This window comes from Amblyomma maculatum, chromosome 9 (genome assembly GCF_055883805.1).
Source record: "Amblyomma maculatum isolate TAMU_Amacu chromosome 9, ASM5588380v1, whole genome shotgun sequence".
NCBI classification, from domain to species: domain Eukaryota; kingdom Metazoa; phylum Arthropoda; class Arachnida; order Ixodida; family Ixodidae; genus Amblyomma; species Amblyomma maculatum.
The window spans coordinates 11,026,402-11,051,416 of NC_139352.1; the positions used below are offsets into that span (position 1 = coordinate 11,026,402).

At 45.4% G+C, this 25,015-nt stretch overlaps 1 protein-coding gene across 1 annotated transcript in view; it reads left to right on the forward strand.

Moving 5' to 3' along the window:
• LOC146178276 (ATP-binding cassette sub-family C member 3-like) overlaps nt 1-25,015 on the forward strand; it is a 76,576-nt gene that overhangs the window by 49,966 nt on the left and 1,595 nt on the right. Inside the window, exons 13-26 of the mRNA XM_084579665.1 lie at nt 525-618; nt 2,672-2,889; nt 3,383-3,559; nt 4,243-4,410; nt 5,268-5,458; nt 8,337-8,412; nt 9,357-9,555; nt 11,598-11,908; nt 12,790-13,128; nt 14,639-14,740; nt 15,928-16,116; nt 18,478-18,636; nt 20,210-20,376; nt 22,529-22,723. Coding sequence (XP_084435791.1) covers nt 525-618; nt 2,672-2,889; nt 3,383-3,559; nt 4,243-4,410; nt 5,268-5,458; nt 8,337-8,412; nt 9,357-9,555; nt 11,598-11,908; nt 12,790-13,128; nt 14,639-14,740; nt 15,928-16,116; nt 18,478-18,636; nt 20,210-20,376; nt 22,529-22,723 — 2,585 coding nt within the window. The remainder of the gene's footprint in view (nt 1-524; nt 619-2,671; nt 2,890-3,382; nt 3,560-4,242; nt 4,411-5,267; nt 5,459-8,336; nt 8,413-9,356; nt 9,556-11,597; nt 11,909-12,789; nt 13,129-14,638; nt 14,741-15,927; nt 16,117-18,477; nt 18,637-20,209; nt 20,377-22,528; nt 22,724-25,015) is intronic.

Here is a 25,015-nt window from a genome sequence, read left to right on the forward strand (position 1 = left end):
GGTGCAATCAGGCTCTAAAGCAAAATGTATTTATATATGCGCCATAAAATGCGCAGTTTAAGCTACAACATTTTTCTGTAAGTTCGTGGGAAGCACAGCTAATTACGCCCAAGCTTCGAACAGTTGCACTGCATTAAAGATTAAAGATAGAGTTGCTTTCAGTATACCGCTTGTTGGGGGATTCACTCCTCTATGCCGCGTGCTAAAGGCAGTTTTAGTCGGATAGTCAGACGGCAGCATGAAACCCAAAGCAGCACTGGCCATACTTTAGCCGATGGCCTGAAGTAGAAATAGACCTAAAGTGTGATTTAATCTCAGCATTATAACATGTCAATAAAACATCATTTGGATTCAAAAATAGACTTAGAGCGCACTGTAGTTATTATTTGTTACCTTGAACTCAACTATGCCGCCGTATTAAGGATAAACAATAAAGAGGTAGGTAGGTCTACATAGACACGAATACATTTCTGATTACTCTTGAGGGAGACATTTTTCGTATTGTTCGAGGTCTTCGCTTTCAGGTATCACTGGGGATAAGGAGGATATGCAAGTTCTGCACAGAGGAAGAGCAGGAGGAACAACCTCAGGACTCGAAGGATCCGACCATTCAAAAAGGTAAGTGCAAACTATTTAAAGGTAGCCACAGTAGATCTATTGGTAAGGCTTAAACACAGCAGTATACGTTCAAAACACGAAAATAAAAACTGTGAAATGGAAAACAAGAACTAAACGTATTGGCAATTGCCGCCGATGCCATGGTGGGGTAGAAAGCTCCGAATTGAGGTTGGGAACGCAGACCGCAGGCTTTGTTCTCTGTTCCTATTCTTTTTCACAGCAACGATCCAGAGCAGCCCGAAAGGTCGTTATCGCCTGCGGCATGGCACGGCCACCCAAACAGATGCAGCCACTCTTTCAAATTTTCGCTTGCACGTGCAAGTGCCTGCGTTATCTTCCTTCTAGGCTGTCTTGCGCTCGAATGTAAGCTAATGAAGATAGCTAAGCAGAGCTCGAGAAAGGGGTTGTTTAACATGAGCTGTGTCAGGCTTCGTGATTGCTTGGTTGCATAATTCAGCGACCAGAAAATCCACCCTGGGTGTTTTGCCGCCTGTTGAATTGTGTTCACGGCCGCATCATATTTTTGTACAATGTGTTTTATCTATTTTTCACCCACCGCGTGCTGAATGATGACACAGTGCGACGATGGAAGAGGGGATTCAGCGCCTCCGACGTTCATGCCAGATATTTGTGCGATCTTTAGGTCTGCCTCAGGTTTCATTCAGTGATTGTTTTGAGACACGATTGTAGACGATCCTGTAGGCGAGAACAAGTCTGTGCATTTATACCGTTCCTCATGCGCGAAACACAGGAACACGTGCCCGGGAACTTTATGGGCTTCATTACATTATTGCCGCACTCATTTTCTCAGAAGAGCCTCCTTAGGCCTTAAGAGATGCAGATCACGCTGAAAAAGGGAACAATGCTGGTAGTACAGTCAGGTACATGCCAACATGGCTACCCTACAAATGGGAGAGTCGATAAATTGAGAATATAATATGACAGATGGATAATCGTCCATTTCGTATCCATGGGACAGTGTCATGGTTTAGGGTCTTTGTGGCTAGTTGATGTAGGTGCGAAAAAGCCGTTCCGCAATAACCATTTTATTGTCCGGAATCTGATACTCCGAGCGTCCCTAGACACTTAAGTGCGTTGTTTGGGCTCACGACTCCTCAGTGAGGCAAATATTTTGACATTAGCCTCGACTTTCATCTTCAAAGGTTTGTTAACATAGATATTCAAGAACAAAAAATTATGTGCCCGAACTTTTGGCCACCGTATTTCCATTCATCCTCCTATTTCAGAAAATACGAAATGTTTTTGAAAAATGTCTGCAGTGCAAGGAAAGCTGTCATCCAGGAAATAACCGGTTTCAGTTTGGGCACAAGGTGTGTAACTTAGCCACGTCATTAGGAAACGGATCAAATCCCGGACTCGGCGGCCGCTTTTCGATGGAGGCGAAAAGCAAGGTGCCCGTGTGCTGTGCGATGTCAGTGCACGTTAAAGAACCCGAGGTGGTCGAAATTTCCAGAGTCCTCCACTACGGCGTCTCTCATAGCCTGAGTCGCTTTGGGACGTTAAACCCCACAAACCAAACCGAAATGATTGAAAAAGAAAAGGAGAAAGTAGTGCACGTAAATAAAGCGCGCTGTCTATAGGATGTATATGCGTTAAGCCTACCTTTACTGCTATAAGAATTGGTGTCGCCACTCACGAAATGCTTGCACACTGCAATCACTCCTGTATGCAGGCTTGTATAATGAATGTGCTTTCAAGTGGTTTCCGCATTATTCACACGTAGCAGCGGTGCTTTTTTTTTCATGCGGTTTGCTTCTTACCGACTCAAGGTCATGTTTTTTCGAAGTAGATGCTGTTTACGTAAAACAGAATATGAAATCAAAAGAACATTTTCTCTCTGCAGTGGCATGGGAAGAAAACGAATGCAGGGCCGACCGGCCTCGGCGCTCAGATTTACGCGCCAGTTAATAACTTCTTTCGGTCGTCATATATTTGAAGTAGCAGTATTTGTAGTAGTAGAGACGAACATTTACGTTTTCAGAATGCATCTGCGCAGCAGTCCGCCAGTCTCTCTGCTTGTTGGTCTGCGCAGGGGAGGTGTGGCTCAACGAGTGCAGCTTCGTGTGGACGCAGCCCAAGGAGGCCTCCGCTCCAGCGACGCCCATCGAGACGGCGTTGAGGGATGTGAGCCTGCGGGTGCCGCCCGGTTCCCTGGTGGGTGTGGTGGGCTTTGTGGGAAGCGGGAAGTCGTCGCTACTGGCCGCCATTTTGGGAGACATGCACCGCACGCGAGGCAACCTGCACATATCGGTACGAATTAATTCGCCGTGAATAATACGAGATCTTTTTGGAGCCCAGGATGAATTAGTTTCTAACAACCCCGGCGTCAGTGTGAAAACTTTAAGACATTGCAGAGTCCCGGAAGGCAAGGAGCACGACGACGGATTGACGCCAAAGCTGGCGAAAGTATTCTGCTCTCCTTTCGGGCAATTAAACCGACGCATGTTGGCTTGTATATCCAGCCATGCAACTAGAGCAGTTGTGACGGGACATGAGGCTCTGCAGTCGGCGAGAAATCTAAAGGAATACAGAAATTGACAAAGCATGTCATTCCCACAGTAGTTTAATTGCAACTGCTTGGCTGCATCACTATTGGGAGGAATTCCGGATGAACGGAATTTGTTAGCGGAGTTAGTAATCCAGTGACTTATGGACTTAAGCGCTAACTAAACACTGACCGACCTTTAGGAACTAAATTGCGTTTATAGTGGGCACTAATGCAATGGTCAATGCTCTTTTGCAGGGTTCTATCGCGTACGTCTCTCAGGTGGCGGCGATCTTTAATATGACCGTCAGAGACAACATCACTTTTGGCAAACGCTTTGACCCCGTCCACTACAGCCGGGTCATCAAAGCTTGCGAACTGCTCAACGATCTCAACACGTTCCCTGCGGGTGACATGACCGAAGTAGGGGAGAAGGTGAGAAGCGTAAAGCCGTTTGGTTGATTTCTGTCGTCTCGGTGGTGAACGCATGCGAATCGCACAGTGTTAAGTACAGCATGGAGGCATTTAACAAAAAATAAGAGTCTATGCGACCTATTTAGAGTTTTCTGAGAAAATAAGGGATTAGCACATTGAAATAAAGGGCAGAGACAGGTTGAAAACTGTTACCGAAAAGGTGAACATGGAAATGATAACACAAGACGCATTATCAAGAATGCTTCTTCGCTGCCTATCTGCATAAAAATGTTATGACTAGCCAGTTAAAGCGTTAGTTTTCAGAGCCCACTTAAAGGAACACATGAGCAAGGCCTATTTGGATGATATGAGCCTGCTAGACAGGGACCGCGTCCTCCAATGCGTCGCATTTTAGCATTGAAGGAGACTAGTGTCAGTATTAAAGCATTATTAAAGCATTTATTGCACTCATTTATTCATTTGCTGGACGTCGCAGGTTCTTGGCACAATTTAAGATATCAATGCAAGGGGCGACACAGCTGTCACATTAAAATTGAATGTTTGTCCGATAGAAAGTAAAAAATGCAATTTTAATCTGCTTTTTCTACTCCCTTTGTTGTACGAGCGAACTTGTCCTTTGGATGACTTCCCGTGGCGCAGCTTGAGTACACACCTCCGTGACATTGCTAGCGGATTTCGCGCAGGGTGAAACCTTGAGCGGCGGTCAGAAGCAGCGCATCTCCCTGGCTCGTGCTGTGTACAGCAACTCGCACATCTACCTCCTCGACGACCCGCTAAGCGCCCTCGACCCCAACGTGGCTGCAAGGGTGTTCAGGAACGTAATCGGCAAGAATGGACTCCTCCGCAACACGGTAAGTTGCCATGCTGCGCAACACGCACGTGAGTTTCGCCCAAAAAGTTTTGATTCCAAGTTAGGCGCTTCCCGGACTTCGTTATGGGCACCTTCTATCACACTGGCTGTTTTGGGTGACTACAGAACCAGCCAAATCAAACTTCACCTGTACTGAGTGAAACCGCAAGGCTGACGGAGATTTTGGTTGGGAGTTTAGGGCGGAGAGTAGGCGTATGGGTATATGCTAATTATTAAAGGTGGTGAGACTGAGCTATTCGCGAGCTGCACACACTAGCAAGAAATAAAACTGTTTACCTCCTGCAGAATTTCATATTGTGATGTCTTGCACAGTTAGTACTTTGGACGAAGGTGTAGAAAGTGCTTGTTCTTGTGCCCAATGGTATAGCTTCTCCTAGGGGCGTGGAGTCTTTGACCAAGGTGACCACGCTGCACAGTTTCTTTCTCAGGCACATAATGCAAGCTTCCAGCTTCGCTAAAGTCAAAAGACTTTGAAAGGTGTTCTTATACTCCTACGGAACTTAGATTGAGAAATGGCACAAGTGCCCTTGTACACGAATGCCAAGAGCATGCAGCCAGCGTACGTTTGCCAAAGATGCTACATGTACACTCTTTGTCAAAATTTAGAGCGTAGGGTTTTAATTGGAAGCTGTGGAGCGCGGCTTGTGCAGCATTTGCGGAAGTCCTACCAATTAGAGGGAGCAGGAACAAAAATGTTGTTTTACGTCAGATAATTACAACGCTGGGTGTGCAATGCAAGCCATGTGGTGAGGCCCAGAAGCAAACTTCTTGTTCAACAAACTTTTGAAAATATACCAGTACCTTCATTTTTTTTATGTTCGTCTATGTCATGCACAGACGCGAGTCCTGGTTTGCAACCAGGGCTCGCTGCTTAAGCACATGGACCGCCTGGTGCTGATGCACGACGGCACAGCGTCCGTGTTCGCCACGCTCTCGGATCTGCTCCAGCACAAGGACACGCCGCGAACGGCGCGCCTGACGGATGCTAGGCAGGCCAACGCCAGGCCGTCTGGTGGCCTAGACGTTAGGTACGCCCCATCTTTTTATCTCCTTGTATTCTTCTCGCCTTGAAGCTTCCAGACCATTTTTACTCGTGCCCTATAGGCATATCTAGCAGTAGTCGAGCTGTCTTAATATTCCACTTAGTTGTAAGCTGGCAGTAACTATTTAATTGTAGACTGCAGCTGACCACTCGTCCTTCGCTGAGGAGTTCGTGCGGTCGCTTCCACGGTAGTGAAAAGTTGAGAAAGTGAGAAAGAAAGTGGTTAGCTTGACGTAAGCCATAGCAAGTCCGTTATTCAGCCTGTAGCGGTAGGCTTGCATTGAATCTAAGCCGACACTCGGTTGTTCAAGGCATGGGGCAAAAAACACTTCTCTGGAATAAAAGCCGACCGAATATTATTAAAATTTAGATTGGCAACAGCTGCAAAACGCAAATTACAGGATCCTTGCGCACCCGCTAAGCGCAGTTCGTATACAGCATGCAGCCTGGCAAAACACATGTCAGGACATGTCAGGCTTTGTGACCCATGGAATTGCTGAAAGAAGTCAGAGTCACCCTCTCAATTACTGCTGTCGCCTGCAGCTGGGGGTAGCAATGGATACAGTGCTATGCTACCTTCGGAGGGAGTTTCATTGGTTCGTCAACTCAGTACCATTATTCAGTTCCAGTGACTTGAAGTCGTTTATTATGCTCTATATTTATAAATTTCTAACACTTCATGAGTTTCATATCTCATTATGTTGAAAATCTATCAGCCTAGATTCGAATGAGTGCGATATTCCTACGATAGATCCAACCAGCTCTGAGGGGAATTCTGGGATTATATTTGCGGTGTGCAAGCAACCGTGCCGCAGTAAAGTTACTTAGATGTCTACAGAGCTAGAAGCGTGGAAAGGAATGGACGGACAGCTACAAAACTCATGTCCTGCTTGCAGCACTGTTTAGGTCAATGGAACAAAGAAACCGACTATGTCAGAATGTGCTTTCGTTGAAGATATCGGCGGACAAAGTGGTGATGTGAAGTTTGGCCTCCGCCAAAATTTTCTCTCTGCGAAAATGTTAGCACGGACCAAGCACACTTATGCCTCGTCAATACGACCGTCGTTACATGGAGGGCTCGAACCATGGAGAGTTTTATTGGGTACCAAACGTTTTCAATCTATTTTCCCTTCGTTAATATAGAAGGTCGCTCTCCGGACAATGAACAAAGGGGAACTTCACAGAGCTAACTGTAGCCCATGTATTTTGTCGAGTTAATATTAGCCCGCATGAGAGCAAAAGCTCTACTTTCACACTCATATGTTTCATTTTCTGCATGTTGTGTGCAGGTCAATTGAGGGAAGCAATTAAGAGGCGTAGATGACTTAATAAGTGGCTATTCTCTTGTGACGTTTCAAGCTTCACAGTGCGAAAATTCTGAGCCCAGGTTCGTTATCAGTTTCCGTACTGAAGAAATGACTGTGGAGAAAAATCATTGGGGACCTTTAAGCTTTGCATTTAAAGATATGACGCGATAGAGCAGGAGACCAGCCCACATATCAAGCCCGCTTTAACGAAGCCGTATGAACGTGTCTGCTTGGTTTAGGGGTAATAAGAATGCAAGGGTCCTGGCAGGCTGATCGTGACTTTACTCTCCCACATGAAAGGAGAGCCCCGAGTTGTTAGCTCCTTCCAAACGTAACTTCAGGCAATCCTACGTCCAGTCACGTGCGCGACCATGCTACCTGCCAATTACCGCCTTCCTGGCTCGTGCTAGTGATTTTTTGTTCTGCTGACAACGCTAACATCGGCACCGGCGCCGATTCTCGGAGAATGGAAAATTTAAATCTATCGAGTTAGAACTTTATATCTCTAGAATAGAAGGCTGAATTCAGTAGCTTTCATCAGACCGTGTGATAATGTCATGTATGCAACCAGTTGTCGTAGGAAGGAAAGAAGCCAACAGTCGGCGAGGCCAAGGAAAGCATTGGGAATTGTACTTTGTCATTTTTTTTTAATTTTTACTTCGGTAATAGTGATTACCGAAGTAAAAATAAAATTAAAAAAAAAAGACAAAGTACAATCCCCAATGATTTCCTTGGCCTCGCCGATTGTTAGCTTCTTTCCTTCATGTATTATAATGAGTACCCTCATTTTCCCTTCATTTATCTGCCAGTTGTCGCAGAAGTTAGCTCATTTATTTATAATACGCCACTAAGCTATATACCACTAGACGCGCAAATATGCACCACACTATATTATTCATTATGGCTTGTAGGCACAAAACTCCAACTTCACTGGCTATTTAAACGCAGAACAACTGACCTTGATCAGAGCGTGCTCTTTTAAATATTTTTATACTAAATTCATTATTGTGGACGACTCGCTTTAGGGACATGCTTGTTCATAAGTCATTGTCCACATTAACGAGGTACGACTGTAATATGCTTTTGAAATTGATTTATGCAAGTGATTTTCAAAACGTGGCCGCCGCGGCCGAGATCCTTTAGTGAACATGAAATGCTTGCTATTCATGGAATGTGACTATGTTGTTGCCTCAAACGACATGTTAAACATACAGTTTGAGGTCTTCATCGTGTTCATTTCATTATTTCACTCATTATCGCTTCCCAAAATTCCTCTTTACATTTATCGTGTCATCTCGATTTAGTGTTATATTGAGCGCCTCAGGACCGTTCCGGCCCAAAGCTGCATGAATGATATTACGACGGACAGGGAAGGTTTCAATATAACACCGTAGCCGGTAAAACTATTCCGCTCCTTCCGGGCGGTCTTTTATGCGCTACAGCATATAACCTCTCTGTTGGGAGATTTTATATTGTTCATATTATTAAGAACAATAAATAAGAAAGTAGACCATTACTTTTCAAATAACACAATTGTCTCCATTTGTTTTGCACCAGAGAGGATGGCGGCACATCAGACCAGGATGAGGCTAAAGGAAGGATCACCGTTGATGAAGCTGTCTCATCTTCAAAGGTAAGCGACATGACTTCCGGGGGCGTTTCTTTACAAATGTTTTGCCCATCTGAATCGCAAAAAGATAGCTGGCTGTCTTTGATTCATCATGCTGCATCGTCATTGTGCGAGTATTCGTTGCATTACGACAGGTCTTCACACGCTGAGCAAATCGTTCACACCTTTCCGATTTCTCAACACGGAATGCTTACACAACTAAGTGCGATTGCGGCTTGGATTCTTGTTTCACCTTGCTCGCGGCGCAAGCCCGTTGTTTGTCCGAATGCTCTGCTATCCGAGGGCTTAAGTATTGTTCCGCCGCGGTGGTGTAGTGGTTAGGGTGACCGACTACTGTGCCGAGGGATGCGGGATCGAATCCTGGAAGCGGCGGCCGCATTTCGATGGAGGCGAAAAGCAAGGCGCCCGTGTGCTGTGCGATGTCAATGCACGTTAATGAACCCGAAGTGGTCGAAATTTATGGAGCCCTCCACTACGACGTCCCTCATAGCCTGAGTCACTATGGGAAGTTAAACACCATAAAACAATAAGCATTGCAGCTGTACGAAATCTGTACTGCCTGGGTGACGCAATTATTGTTGCACTCTACAAGCAAATTATTCACTACCAGCTTACAGAGGCGTAACTAAAGTGAGAACACTAAGTTTTCACCTGTTAAATAGAACTGTTCTGATGCATAAGCTAAATATAGGTAAACAAGGAAGAAATGAAGTACTTCTTCCCTCGCCAGGCCTAGAGTATTCCACTGCAGGGATACATGCATGCTGGCCCATGTTCTGTTGGCATATACAAAGTACAATTTTTGAGAAAACAGTTTTAGCCACGCATCTGCTGCTATGACAGCTGTCGCGCAAGAGAGCGAGTAACGGTATTACATGCACCATCTTAGTCCAACTGTGCGACACAGCCAAGGAGTCCATGCGTCACATTGCCATGTGACCGTGCAGACTACCCTGGAGCTCTTAAGCGCCTTAGGGTCACTTGCGGGCTTGTGCGGTCCCCTGGCAATGATGTGCTTCCTAGCGAGCGCCGGAGCCGTCGCCTGGCAGCAGCTCTACATGAAGCAGTGGACCGACGCTATGGTGGGCGGAGAAGGCTCGTCATCGCACTGGGTAGGCGGCCTGATTGCCATCTCCCTCTCTGACGGTAAGTCACATATTATTTCAGTAAAACGGCAAGTTGAGCGAGTTGGTAAATAATTAAGCAAAAAAACAGAGCAACAACGGAGACAAAAGAGTAGAAAGAAGACGGGACCAGCACGGGACAAGGTCTGATGAAATGTTTAATAGAGAAACGCCAAAGTACGACAGTCTCCAAACTCAAAAATAAGCAGAACGCTGGTTCCGTCTTCTTTTTACTCTATTGTCTCCGTTGTTGCGCTGTTTTTTTGCTTAATTACGTATTATTTATTGGGACACAGCGCGCAAAATATATGTGTCATGCGGCGAAAATGTTGACTGCACTAATGAAGACATGCGATAAGAACATCAATTTAAAGGGAGGTTAAATCTCTGTGTCTACGAAGGAATAGAAGGAGGAAGGCGGAGTATAGGGCAGAACGTGCCTTTTCTGAAGGTTAACAAGCGAGTGTTTTCCCTAAGGAATTATGTCTTTTGAGGCATGCATAATCTTCGAGGACGGCGCAACCTCTAATTAATCTCGACTTGTGGAGGCAGCGAAGGAAAATAATACGGAAGGATTCGGCCAGCGAGTTAACTGCAAAGCAGAAACTAGAGAAATTGACGATTTCGCTGAGAACAGGTATTCTGCCTTTGCCGATCCCGAGGGCTTTGGAATTAAACAAAAAACAAAAAAAAAAAACATGAATGATATTCTCACAGATGCCTTAAGCCAGTCTGCAGTAGCATTAGGAGTTAAACCAGACAAGATACTGGTAAGGTCGGATGAAATATTTAATAGAGAAACGCCAAAGTATAAAAGTCTCCAAACTCAGAAATAAGCAGAACGCAACCCACGCAAGAGAATATGACATACAGAGAGCCAATCGTTACATGCGGGCAGAGTGAATTAGATGAGATGCCATGCGAAAGTCAGGTGGGTAGGTGAGATTAGTCTGGAGTTTATATGGCTGTAGATAGTATATATCGAAGTAGCGCTTATCCAGCTGGGGCCATATGACGGTTTTGATGAGGATGACTTTGAGGGGGGAATTGCCAATATAACTTTAGCGAGGGGATTACCTATAGTCCCTACAGCAAGGATTTTAAGATGTAAATGGAAACAAACGAAAATATTTTTTTTTTATGCGCGGGAAAAGACAAGCGATTAAAATGGGGGGGAATGAAGCTAGACAACAGAGGCTTAAAAGGTGGATGGAAGGAGTGTGCGATATGCTTTCATAATCTGCACGACGGCATGAAGAAATCAACCAGTACGCCTAAGGTCTTTCGGATTAGAATCCGCGGGGCTACAGTGCAAGGAGCCTGCGTACCGTTAGTGGGGAGGATGTTCAATTGGAGAATGCATCACATAGCTGATGAAGGCACCTTAGGGCAGGTACAATACTGCAATGAGTGGGACGGGAGAAAATGTGCACACATAAAGATCAAGTGATCTCGACTAAGGTTGAGCACAACAGAATTCAGTTAGTTCAGGTTCAGTTGCTTTTCTTTGCGTTGTTGCTTTGTGGCTTCGTAAAAAATGGTCACGATGTGTTTGGGACGACGACAGAGGTTACGACAGAGAATGCAAGACGACCGGAAAGTGAAGTCTGTAAGGTTCCTGGCTGAAGTAGTGCAGTAGCGCGCTTGAATGCGAGTGGTGCTCTGGATCATAGTGGTCCAGAAGCAAAGGAAAATCTGGCAGTGATGAACATGCACGTTGGGTTAATGGTGTAAGGTAATGTGCGTGGAATAGGGATGCCCATAAATAAATGAGCAATGATCTACAGAAAAATTATTGTATCCTGTGGGCTTTGCTTCAGCAAGGATGGGATGAGTGAATGAACGTCTCGAGATATGAGTTTTATTCCAACAGGAAAAAAAGAAAGAAAGAGATTAGAGGGAAAAAATACAAATAGCTTCCATTTGTGGGGGACCTTTTGGAAGTGATTTTATATTTATGTGATGTGCCTTCAGTGAATTAGTTTGGTGAAAGAAATTCCACCAATGCATCGGTTAACCAATGCTCGCTGCGCACAAAGAAAAACCACTGTTTCTTCTGCGCAGTGCTTTTTCGCACTTTTGGCGGGTTCCTGTTGGCGGCCAGCTCTCAGCGGCTGTCCCGACGGATGCACCGCAGTATGCTGGAGCACATTCTGGCCAGTCCGGTGTCCTTCTTCGACTCCACGCCGAGGGGTCGGGTGCTGACGCGCTTCTCGCTCGACCTGGACGCCATCGACTCGCGTCTCTTTCTCGGAACCAAGCAGAGCATGCAGAACACCTTCATCACACTCTCCAAGTTGATCGTGGTGGGAACGCAGACACCTCCGGTGCTGGCCATCGGGGCTCTTGCCACGGTGGCCGTTGGCTTTTCCACGGTACGGCAAGCAAATGCAGACAGCCCATGCTAACCAAAAGGAGGCAGAGTTACTGTATGTTTTTGGGACCTGTTTTTAATTGCAACTTAGAAATAATTTTTACATGACCAATTAAAAAGCTGCCCATAATTGCCCTGTAGCACTTTTTGCAAAAATCGCAACGTTAGCAGTCGTTAAACCACGCGTGGGTGTGCGGAATGTCTTAAGTTTAAATTCATTAACTGCCTCATTCTGCAGTGTGTTATATCCAAACATTTTGATTTCATGTTTAGTGCTTTAGTATTTCCTCTTTAAACAGTTGGTAAAGTCACTAGCCCCGATGGTTAGATCAGATGGTGTACCTACTGTTCCAGGCAGGATGTGGTCGCTGGTTCGAACCCAGACTAGGCCCGGGAACAGGAAAAATTGTCCTTCAACTGTGAAGTGGCTAAGAAAACTACATAGCTTTCCTTTGTAGAGGTGTTGCGGTACTTGGTTGGTTGGTAATGAGTAAGTTCTATATTATTAAAAAAAAATTCGTCCTTGAAACATTTTTTATATACAGATATGCCCAACGAAGTTGAAATTCAGCTTTCAATCTGTGTAATCTCGTTGCTTAAAATATTTTATCTTTCGTTTTTTATATAAAAAAAAAAGGTTTTAATAGTGAAATGTATATGTGTGACCCTGCAAAAACGACAGGCCCGTTTCGTAGCATTCACGTAGAGAGGGGGATATACTGGAATGTTAAGATTATAAGTAATTCTTGAATGTGGACGTATATCCCAGAATCCGGGTGCTTTTGATCGTACATTTGCTTTAAATTTGCCTTTATTTGCTTAGGGTCTCTTCCATGGTCTTTACGTTGAAGTGAAGTTTTCTTCTCTTCCTGCCTTGTCCAGAAATGGTCCGTTCAGGCGTCGAATGCTGCTCGTTACCTGGAGAGCCGGTACGTGGGCCGGATGCTGCAGCACGCAACCGAGACGCGCGACTCCCTGAGCACGGCGCGCTGCATGGGCGCCGTGGCGAAGCTGATGCATCACTTTGAGCGCCTCTCGGACCTGGGGTTGCGCCCTTTCGTGTCGTTCGCCATGTGTTTCCGTTTCTCGCGCTTCGCGGCCGGCGCCTGTGGTCTCCTGGTCGTGTTGGCGGCGCTGGGCTTCGCTGTCGCGCTGGCCGGCCGCGAGTCGCCCGAAGAGGCTAGCAGCAGTGTCGGCCTGGCTCTCAGCGCCTCCCTGTCGGTGAGCCACCGCCCTACGTTCACTATAAGTGTCGCTTGGGAATGACAGAAAGGTTTACTCTACTGCAATATACCGGGGCCATGTGATGCACTATACAAAATATCATTATGATTTGCTGCAATAAGAACTAAATAAACATTTAGATGTACTAGTGGCGCAGACAGAGAGAGGGAGGGAGACTAACAGAGCGCTGACTTTCAACCGAGGCTTATGGGAAAACCGGAGAGGGGGGGGGGGGGGGGTATATACATTTTCGTAACATCTGACTCAGCCGAAGTCAAAACGTCATTTGCGCATGTGCCGGTTTTCTATCCTAACAAACCACTGACAAAAAGAAGTGACAAGAAAAAAGCAATCACAAAAGCCTAAAACACAGATAAAGCATAAACCACGAGGAAACACATGTCTCACGGCTAACCAAACCATGAAAACGACAAATGAAAAAGCGGGGTTGAGCTATATATGGGTTTCCGTTGTCAAAATGTAAAGCATTACTGAACAGGATTAAGTCATGTGTCGTTAGCTTTAAAAACCACTCGATATAAAACCGAAAACCTCCATACAAGAAATTGTATTACAAATGAAGCGTTTTGAGTAAACCTAAGCTGATTACAGGATCCCAACGTCTTTTTCCCTGAGCATTATCGAAGGTGCACTGACGCACACGTCCTTTTTCTGTTTGATGGATCTTGCCCCCAGAATATTTCTTGTAATCTGCTTGTTGCTTCTACCAATAATCTTTGTTTTGTGAAGCCAGAGCATGCAACCTGTGCACCTGCTGCAGTGCAAAGCAACGTTTCCTTCATATACGTTTCTTTTTCGCAAGTTTTCATAGTTCTTATTGTGTTCTCGGAGCAGGTTATTTAGGCATCTGCGCGTTTCTCCAGTGTAACATTTCTCGCAACTTGACGGGATCTCCTACGCTACACCTGTGCTGCAGGGTACAAGTGACTGTTTCATGATACATGCGGGTCGCTGCACACCACAAGTTTGAGTGATTCTACAAAGCTTCAATAACTTTCCCGGTGCTGTAAAGACTACTTTGACGTTTACTTTTTTGCCTATTCGTTTCAAATTACGCGATATGCTGTGCATGTAAGGTGTTTGCAACCAGATTTTGTTGCTGTGTTCTCTCCGCTGCGTTAGGCTTAGCTTCCTTGCTGTTTGTTTTCATTTTTTTTTTAGATTCCTTCAGCAAATGAGATGACAAGATGTTCCGGAAACCGGGCTTCTTTCAACATGCCAGTTTGAATAATGAAGCTTTCCATGGTGTGCGGGAAGGATTTTTTTTTAACGTATTAGTTAGACATTAGTTAGACACGTGAGTTCAGAGGCTGGATGGTGGTGGAGCGGCTAAAGCTTCTACAAGATATACGCGAGGCGCTTGGTGTGGTAGGCTGAAGAGATGAAAGAGCAGGGTTATGTCGTGCTTATGGTTCACAAAGATGGCGGCCAGGATGGTTCCGGTGCAGGTCATCTGTACCACAGTGCACATACTCCCTTCCCGCAGATCCCGATGATGACGGTGTCCATGTGCCTGTCGCTGTACGTGTTGCTACAGACAACGGTGTCCTTCGAGAGGGACCTCGAGTACACCGAACTGCCCGCAGAGGTGAGCGTGGCTGATTGTGGTCATGAGTGCGACAACCTAGTTGAGCAACAAACGCTGCTGAAGGCAGATGAGGCGCCACTGGGTGAGGATGACAGGCTTTTTGGAAAAGCGCCATCTGCTTCTTTTCTCTGAAACAGCAAATGTCTTCAAGAAGAGAAAAAGCTTCTCGCCTCCGCTGGTTCAAAGAAATGCCACAAATGTACCACCTAGACATTCGATGAAACAATTGCAAGACCATTGAATTATTGCAGCGGGCAGACGACGACGAAGACGAGCGATAACAGATCATCTTTCTTCGTTATGCCAGCTGCTCGCAACTTTATATGCTCATGCGATCTTTTCTGATGTAAATAGCTGTAACTATATTCTTTCTCACAGCATATTCGTTGGCAGGCGTAGGGTTTTAGGAGAGAAGAGTCAATGAAGCACCAGGAAAGTACATACAGGGCAAACATTGCCCGCAGGCGAATGGTGTTTACGCCAGAAAGAAGCTTGTTTTGAGCCGCCATTGTTTTAGTTTCAGCCACGACAGCTCGACAGGGTATGATTCCTTCTAGGAAAAGCCTGTCAGCAGATCTTGTAGGACAGTTCGATCAACCAAGCGTGCAAACGCAAAAGCGTTTGTGAAATTTAGGCGCGCATTAAGAACCGCTTGCTTGAAAGTCGTGTTGCTCAGCAGAACTCAGCTGACTTTCTTTGTTTCTTGTCAATATTAGTGTTACCTTCATCCCACCTTTATCTCCTTTAGACGGATCTTAATCTTTTTTGCTAAGTCCTATATTACTCGTGGATGCTTCTGTTCGCGGCTGGTGCCATATTTTGCGTTTAGTTATTTAAATGGCTTATCCTATCCATGTGCTCTTTTGCTTTGAGCACTTGTTGCTTAAAAAATTATTTCCCACACCCTCTTGTAATGTCTAACTCGCCAGGACCTTAAGGTACACAAAGAAAAAAAGAAGGAAAGAACGAAAAAAGAAGTAAGCAAGCAATCAAGGACAGATGAAAACAGATAACAAGAAGTCATCGGATTAATATACACATATCAGAATGATTATTTGTTGCGGGGAAGGTGTGCCTACAAACCCATGTTATTACGAGCTAAAGGAACCATGTGTCTGATGACCACTTCTAATGTCTTTCTGCGCCCTGCATTATTGCACGCGCTTGAACTCTTCCTTCCTAAACAGGTCGACGTCGAGAACGGCCCGTCAGAGAAGGACGGCACCGGTGACAGCATGCTGGTGGCGCCACCGGTGGAGGACTCCTGGCCGTCCGAGGGTTTCGTAGAGTTTAAGAAATACTCTGCGTCGTACCGACCAGGGATACTTCCCAATGTGCTCAAAGGTGTCACATTCCTCGTCAAACCGCAGGAAAAGGTGAAAGACATTTGCATTGTAAATTACATACTTTGTCAGTCAATCTGATCGCTTGCTTTCTTTGTGGCGTGCGTGCTGCAAACCTAGGGATTTTTATTGCGATAGAAGCATTAAAACCGTGTTTTAAAATCACTTCGTCTCCGTAGTTTAGAGCAAAGAAATGATGACTGAGCCCTCAATTAAGCGCCACGACAACCCGATTTCGATCAATAAGCCGCCACCGTCAAACATTGAATTAAAAGCACATCCTTCCTCTCACCTCCAATCTCCGCCTCTTGAATGTTCCACCCTCCAGAAGGCCTGCACCTACTTTAGCCTTCCAGAAGACCTACCATTTATGTCCACGTAGTAGTGGAACAAAGTGACTTAGATTTAAAACTAAAATTCAGAGTCAATTGGCAAGACGATGATTGTGAAGTGAAAGCTAAAAGCCTCTTGCTGTCATAGCTTAGACGCATCTCTTCATACCATCACACGTAAACAATTTTGCACTGTTTTGAAAACCCAACAGCTTGACATATGCTACAGGCCCTCTGAGTGTCGCCAACTTTCATACGTGAAGAAATGCTTGCAGCCACATAGAATCTCGCACACCATAGCTGTCTGGCTGCCGCATTGGGCCTGGTCCATGAAACGCCGTGAGCAATGAGAACCACAGATGTTTAAGAAACAATAGCAAAAGAATGGTAGAATAGACTTCATGTAATGAAAATCAGGCGCCTGCGGTAAAAGCGCGTCTGTCGGTTCAGATGCCGCCGTGCACGTTTGTTTGGCGGGTATGATCTTATGTGCAGGCTTTGCAGTCAGAGTTGATGATGCATTGAAAAAAAAAAAAAAAACACCTAATTTTTCGAGGCGCACCGGAATTAAATTCTTTGCATCTTTGCTTCTCGCTGTGGATGAACTTGCGGAGAACTCCAAGTACACCTAGGCCCTAGCCAAAATATTTCTGTTACCGCCACTATGTTGCTGCTACCTAAAGACAAAGTTTTAAGACTGGATCACAATTCTTCAGGATTCTGGAGTAGCGGCGTTGGCGATGTAGAAGCGATGCGATGTGTATCGATAATCATCAGGTATTATAAGGACTAGAGAGCCGAAGTCCAGTACTTAGCCCGAACAAGAATGTTCTGGTCAGACATACAGAACAACTATTAACAAATAGGAATTCAAGGTGCGGCAGGCACCGGGTCTCCGCACGACCAGACTGCAACTCAAGCGTTTATGTGCCTAGGCCTTATAACACTGGCAGCCCGGCCGGTGGCGATGGTCTTTACGTCCGGGTCCGCCAAGTGCATCAGGGTCTTCCAGTCCTCCTAGGTCTTTAAGTACCCTAGGCCCCGCGGGGGACGGTCCATCGGGCAGAGGGAGACGATGTGGAGGGAAGAGGTAAAGAGTTCTTTGCATAGGGCACATGTAGGAGTGGGGATGTAGGGTTCGTAGTGCGATAGGGTAAGGGGTTAAGGAAGAGTGCGTGTTTGCAGTCTGCGGCGTAGAGTTGCATGTTTATTGTCTAGGTAGGTGTGGTTGAGGGTAGAGCTGGCGCGAGGCTCTGTAAACCCGCTTCAGCTCGCTGAACAAGTGCGTGTGCTCTTTCATGAATCCAGGATTAGAGGTCACCTGGGCCTGGTTTAAAGAATCTTGGGGTAAAAGGTTTGCAGCTACGTTTACGGGATTCCCGGAGTGCGCAAACACCCATTTCAGCCCTACATGGCGGGGTGGGGATCACCGGGCGAGTTTACCATGCTAAAAGCGGGGACATAGACTCGGTCTAGTACAAAATCTAGAAACCACTGGCCGATAACAACACTATGCGCTTTTGTTGTAGTCCGCGTGTCCTGGGGTTTCTTGTATCTAATTGCACTGCCATGTTGTCCTGTCCGATAATGTCATTGACAAGAAGGGGCTGTCAGAATAAGTGCGGCGTGCCAAACTAACGATAGAAGCAAAATTAGTTTTGGTAATAAAGCGATACCTGGCTGCCTAATTCCCATGTACTGAAATAACGTCGTATTGAAAGAACGCTAATTGAAATTGAATGACAAAATTGAGTGGGTTCGAGTGATAAACACGAGTAGTTATGAGGCGCATTCTATTTCGAATCTGAATGTGTGAAGCACAGTGGACTTGCTTAAGTGTTGGCTGTACGAATATTGCCAGGAATCTCACTTCTATGACTCCATCGGGAGCGCAAGAAAACAAGTATAATATAGGGATTTTTACCACGCCACGCCATGCCACATGAAGCCAGAATAACAGATAACAAACTTAACATCAAGTCCAGTGCATGCGAAGTGCTGTGATACAGCAAGCCACCCCGGTTTTAAAATGTATCACTGGTGATCGCCTGATGGTTCCCAGGTCGGTGTGGTTGGCCGTACGGGCGCTGGCAAGTCATCACTGGTGCTGGCTCTGCTGCGAGTCCTAAGGGCTTGCCAAGGCCGCATCCTTATCGACGGCGTCGACATAGCGACAGTGCCGCTGCGGCGACTGAGAACTGCCGTCACCGTCATACCTCAGGTGGGCGACAAAGCGCTGTATGTCGACGCATCTTTGCAACATACTTGTGCGCACGTCAGCTTCGAAGAGAGTGTAATTAGAGTAATAACAATTATTTAAAGCAGAAGTCATGATGTGCTCTGACGCTGGTTTCCTGTCTGGAACAGCGCAATTTAAGTAGATACAACAGAGATACCACGCGGAGTATTCGGTTGACCAACGGAAGCCGAAGGCTTCAATGACATGCTGGTACTTGCAAGATAGTAAACATCAACCAACACTCTCCTGAATCAATATTCTTAGTCGAGAATGGCAATTCATTGAGTCCTGTTTTTCGTATTGGAGTTTTAAACTTAAACGGTCCACGTTTATAACCCCTTGAATGCACAGCTTCTAGCTGATCACTTCCTACTAACGCTTTTGAGATGACTTCCCATCATTGCCTGCAGTTTATAAACCCATGTAAAACACGCAAAAATCTTTGATTACGGAGTTTGGTTACTAAATTCCGTTTGGTTTGGTTTTGGTTTTATCCAGGTGGTGGTGTGTGCCACTTTCTCAGTAAATTGAAGTAATTAATTCTTGTCCGCATTTTTACCCCAACAGGGGTTCTTCCTTTATAGTATTCCACTAGTTTTTTCCCCCACTCATGAGTATTTTTGATAGTCTTAACTATATTAATTACAGTTCTTTTATGCCTCCTGTGATATGCTTATTCTGCTTTTAGACCGCCAGTACTCCCCCTCTTTTGCTCGTATCTACTGTTGGTGTGTTAATTCTACTTTTCCTAACTACCCGTGCTATCGGTAGGCTAATTCTTTCCTTCTTGAATTCTAGGAGAATAACTGTACAATACCGCACGCCAAACAAACATCATCTGCCTGTTAGTACTCACATCTATATTGCCTGGTTTAAGGCAACCTGATCAAGCCTCAAATAGAAGGGAACTCATTGCCTCTTGATTTATATAGCGTTTAGTTTCGGATTTTGCTCTCACCAGATTTGCATTCAGGCAACGAATATTTTGTTCTTCATTTATCCTCCGCGTAGTAGTCTCGGTTTCACGGACCTTCTTCGTGATGCTCCTGATACCTTCTTTTTTTCGTTTTGTTGCTGTGTAGCCTGTTTGTGCTTTCTAGCTCCTTTATTCCATAACATATTACTTAAAACATTTATCTGCTAACATCTCTAACCGATTTTCGTAGCTTTTCCACAAACCTTATTTTGGTCAGTGCTTCCCTTTCCAAAGAAAAAAGCTAAGCTATATCCCCTTATGCAGCATCAATTGTCCTTATATGGACCCCTGGAGATAATCTGCCAAATGTTCCCTGGTTAACTTATATTTGGTTAAGCTAGTTTATCTGCTACATCTGACTTTAAGCACTCTACCTCATACACAAAGCCGACCCCTAGCAAGCTTAGACAGTACACATATTGCAGTCCGTGCAACTGATTCAGTCACTATGAATCTATCGGATTCGCCATAAACTGCACCCTGTCAAGAGTCTTGTTATCAGCTGGATCCGCTAGCTTAAAATTTTGCTGAGCGGCCCATCAGCCGTTTGTGCCACATTTCACCTTTCCCTTTCCGCAGGACCCAAGCCTGGTGCGTGGCAGCCTACGTGACAACCTTGACCCGACACGCAGCTACTCGGACGAGCAGCTCTGGAGAGCTCTGCGCCAGGTCCACCTCGCCGACCTGGTGGCTGGTAGACCCGAAGGGCTACTCCTCGAGACGGGAGACGGCGGCTCAAACCTCAGGTGTCGCTTACGAGTCGCTTTACTAGCATCGCGATAAAGACAACTGTTGGCGGGAATTGCCACCGCTTGTGACAGGCTACCCAGAAGCGGCTATTTCTCCTGTGCACTGACTGCGACCATATCCGACATAAAGCCTTCAAAAGCGCCACCCATAATCGACTTGCATTCGTTCTCGTTCACGCTCAAAACATTTTTTTTTTTTGGAATGCAAGCATAAAAGTTATACGCAATGATACATACTACTATCGCAAATTTCCCGCATCATGTTTAATGATCTTCCTGGCAAGTATTTTTTTCCTGATGTTTTAGAGTGCGAACTATACACAAAAGCAGCATTTTCACCTTTGTTTCCGAAATACATTCCGGGGACACTGCGTTAATTAATCATGCTGTGTGACATTATACCTGCGGCCTAGAAGACGATTCCTTGAAGAGTTTGTCGCGGTCGCTATGTCTGATACTCTGCCCGTGCTCCTCGCGACCCTCGTGAAGGAACACGTTTTATGATCCATTCATTCCATAACAAATTCATTTAACTTCAAAACGTTAATAATATACTATGACATCACACTTCTCAATTCGCATTCCTCTAGCAAAGAAAATGACGCGATGCTCTCAGTCATCCAATGTGTGCTACTTCGTGTTCCGCAATTATCAGACACTCCGTTAAAATATGTGTCCTACAAGGCGCACACATGTAACAATAATAATGAATGATATCATCCTCATCATCAGCCGGACTATACCCACTGCAGGGCGAAGGCCTCTTCCATACTCCTCCACTTAACCCGTTCCTGTGCTAGCTGCATCCACTTGACTGCTGCGAACTCCTTAACCTCATCCCCCAGCCTAACTTTCTACCGCCCCCCCCCCCCCCCCCCTGCTACGCTTTACTTCCCTTAGAATCCAATTTGTTAACCTAAGCGACCATCGGTTATCCTCTCTTCGCACTACATGTTCCTACACCCATGCCCATTTCTTCTTATTGATTTCCGCTAGGATGCTATTCTATAGAAAAGTGATGGCTGCAAGAGGAAGCTCTAGTTACTTGGCGGCTCCCCGGAGTGCGTTCCTCGTAAAAATATTTATATATCCTAGGAACAGAGAGTCCTTTGGAAGTACTTCCTCCCAAAATACTGGCTAAGAAGAGAGGCTTAGACGTGAGCTCGGACCTTAGTAAAGTAGGATATTGCTTGCATCAAAACAGACTTAGTGATCACGGGAGTGAAATTAGAAATAAATACAAATAACTGAACTGCGTGCAGGTACTCGATCATTATTCACTGCTTAAAGATTGCAGTTGCTGGTTATATCAAGGCTTTGTGCTTGTCTCCGTGGCCTTTATGCAATGCTTCTTCGGTTTTTATAGTTGGTAAGGCTTTTAAAACTCTGTAGTGGTTGTTAGAAGGTTTCTGAGCCGGCGCATCTCGCGAATTTGAGGCGCCAAATGATCATAGATTATCCATGAGCGCGTAGTCCACTGTCGTTGCGAGTTAAAGCGGAGAGGCGAAAAAGTTCTCATGGAGATAGCAGTGGGTTTGAACCCGACCGCGGCGGCTGGGTTTCGATGGAGGCGAAACGAAGAGGCGTCCGTGTGCTGTGCGATGTCAGCGCACGTTAAAGATCCCCAGGTGGTCGAAATTACTCCGTAGCCCTCCACTACGGCTCCCCTTTCTCTCTTTCCACTTTCACTCCCACTTTCCTCCCTTCCCTTACGGCGCGGTTAGGTGTCCGCAGAAACAAATGTGACAGATACTGCGCCTTTCCCTTCCTGTGAACCAATTATTAATTATTATTATTATTATTAGCAATAAGCTTGAGCCTTGTTGAATAAAACGTGGTACCGAAGTGAATGTTGAATCGTGGCTGTATTATACGTTTTCGGCAAAGCGGCCTAAAGCATTTTACTCGATAACTGGGACACACTGATTCCCAAGATAATTGCAGCGCTTGGCTAGAATTTGCTCAGGAACGTATAGAAGGCGAATTGTCCCCGCCACTGCTTTTACTACAAAGGACTAGCCACCGGTTTACTATATCATAAGATACATTTTGGCTTATCTGCCCTGGTGGCAAAAATCTGGTAGGCTGCGCCTGGACGCGTCAGTAGTCGCGGCTCATAGTACGGCCCCGGTCTGTACACCTTTCACAGCGTGGGCCAGCGGCAGCTGGTGTGTCTTGCCCGTGCCTTGCTTCGGGGACCCCGGATTCTGGTGCTGGACGAAGCCACCTCGCAGATGGATGGGGACACCGACAGGCTCATTCAGGCCACGCTGAGGGACGCTTTCGCTCAGTGCACCGTGATGGCCATCGCGCACCGAATACACACAGTGCTCGACTACGACAAGTGAGTGAAAAAACTTCTGCATAAACGAATGAAAGAGCATATGCTACGCTATAGCCAGCGCTGACTTTAGACAAGAAATATGCAGTACATCTATCTGGTGTTCTCTATACATGACGTTCACCAGTTCATTAAAAAAAAAAAAAAAAAAAAAACCGTGATTTACTTGCTTGAAACCAGATTGTCCAGGTATGCATTGGCGTTTGCACAGACCAAGCCTCTTTTACTGAATAATATACACTAGATAATTATTAATGGAGTAGACGCCCCAAATTTTATATTGCGCATTTTTGTGAGACTGCGCAAAACACTAGCGTAAGTGAACCGCGACGCGGAATTCACCTACACCAACTACACAATGTAATAATAATTTTTTCTTGTGTAGTTTTTTCTTCGGTTTCGATGTCACCGCTGTGATGTCATAGATGCGCTTTGGTCACGTGACACACAAAAACAGCTTAATAATTGGTGCTTATTCATGTTTTTCCCTTTTAAGCTTTGGGCAGGCTTGCAAAACGATTGCTGCGAATCAAAATGAACAAAATAGTTGCGATACTGAAGTTTTTTCACATGTCACGGGATCTCAGAACATTAATGACATTCGGCAGTTGAAACCGAAATAGCGTGAGGCGAAATAATATTACGAATTATTTGCCGCTTTCCGTGCACTCCACGCAGCTACACTTGTTCAGCAATGTGCTGAACGTAAATTCAACATGCATAATAGGGAACAAATATTTCGTTTATCTATTTCTTTAAATTATATCAAAAGTGCTGAAACAATTTACAAAATGCTCTTTTTCGGCAAGCCCGCCTTTAAAACGGGTATTACATACTTTGAACAAACCACGCAATAACGCCGAGGAGCAAGAAAACCAAGATAGAAAGAAATGTTTGCGAAAGTTTATGGCGGAGAGGGAATCATCAGCGAAAATAGAAACTGACGATGTAATTATGGCTGCGTAATTTATGTGAAAGTTCCCCCCAGTCGGCGCGCATGTGACTAGCTTGCAGCAATATCAGCAGTCAGAATTGCCTCTTGCAATATACTCAGGAATCCAAAGCAAATGCTTTAAATTCGCTGGGGTACTACATATACTCAAAGACTGGAACAAAAAACAATTGTCCCAAAATTACCCGTGAGCAGTTATCGCGGATAATTAGGTTTTCGGTTCTCCGTCAAGCCTTCTTGCTTCAGATTCCGTGGAATACACTGCGGGTTCTGCCGCCCCATCCGCTGCCTCAGCTCGTCGTTGTTTTCGGTATCGAGCTTGTAACGCAGCCGGGTGCCGTCCAGAACATGCTGGCGCAAGTTTTCCTGTAGCCTAACGTGAAAGGAGGTGCGTTACATAACAGTGTAATACAGAAAACACAGTACGATGAACTGAGGCAACTGTGGAATACATACGAGTGTCTCCGTTCTACGCCATTCATACTCTCTTCGCTACACGCGTATTCCGTGCTGCTGTGTTGTGTTGGTTTTAATGGCACATAACCTACTAAGGCTATCATGTGCCAAGCACGATGGCTTTAGTCGTGCTATAGTGTTCTCTGTTCTGCCTCGCCTTGTTAATGCTTCATTGCCTAGGGAGTATGACTAGTATTTCTCCGAAATTCCGGCGTGCGAAGCTTCAGAGAGTGAATCCTCCGCACAGCCGAAGCTCTACCACCCACCCTAGAAAGCCTCCACTAACAAGATAACGTAGCAACGGAACGAACGAGCAGCGGTGAAATAAAATTCAAAGATGCAATGGGAAAATGGTTAATGCGAAATTGAAATGCACAGCCAGTAATGCAAGGCAAATCTGCCGCATCGCACCTGCCACAGTTATTTCTAATTGCTTTCTTCATGATATGAACATCAATAGTAGCCGACGTTCGTTCGACGTGAACTCGCGACTCCAAAAACACTCAAAACGGGGCCAGGAAGCGAATCGAGCTTGAAAAAAAAAAAAGGTCCTGATTATTTTTATGTACATCGTCGACCGTCAAAGAACCCACCTTGAGTGTCGAGATCATACAAGCTTGAAGCTGACGAGAGCAAGGATTCGCTCCTCCTGTCTCAACGAACATATCCTGTCAGTGGAGTAACAAATGCTATACATTTATTTTTATCAGCAGCGCGCATACAATCAGGAAAAAGAAAGGAAGGAGATAGGACAGGGCGCCGGATTTTAAACTTTAATTAAAGAAAACTGAAACCTGCACTTATATACACACGCCGGTTAAAAATCCACCACAGGAATAATGAAAGCGACAGTGAAGACGCGCTGTCGAACTGGTAATCGCACGTGT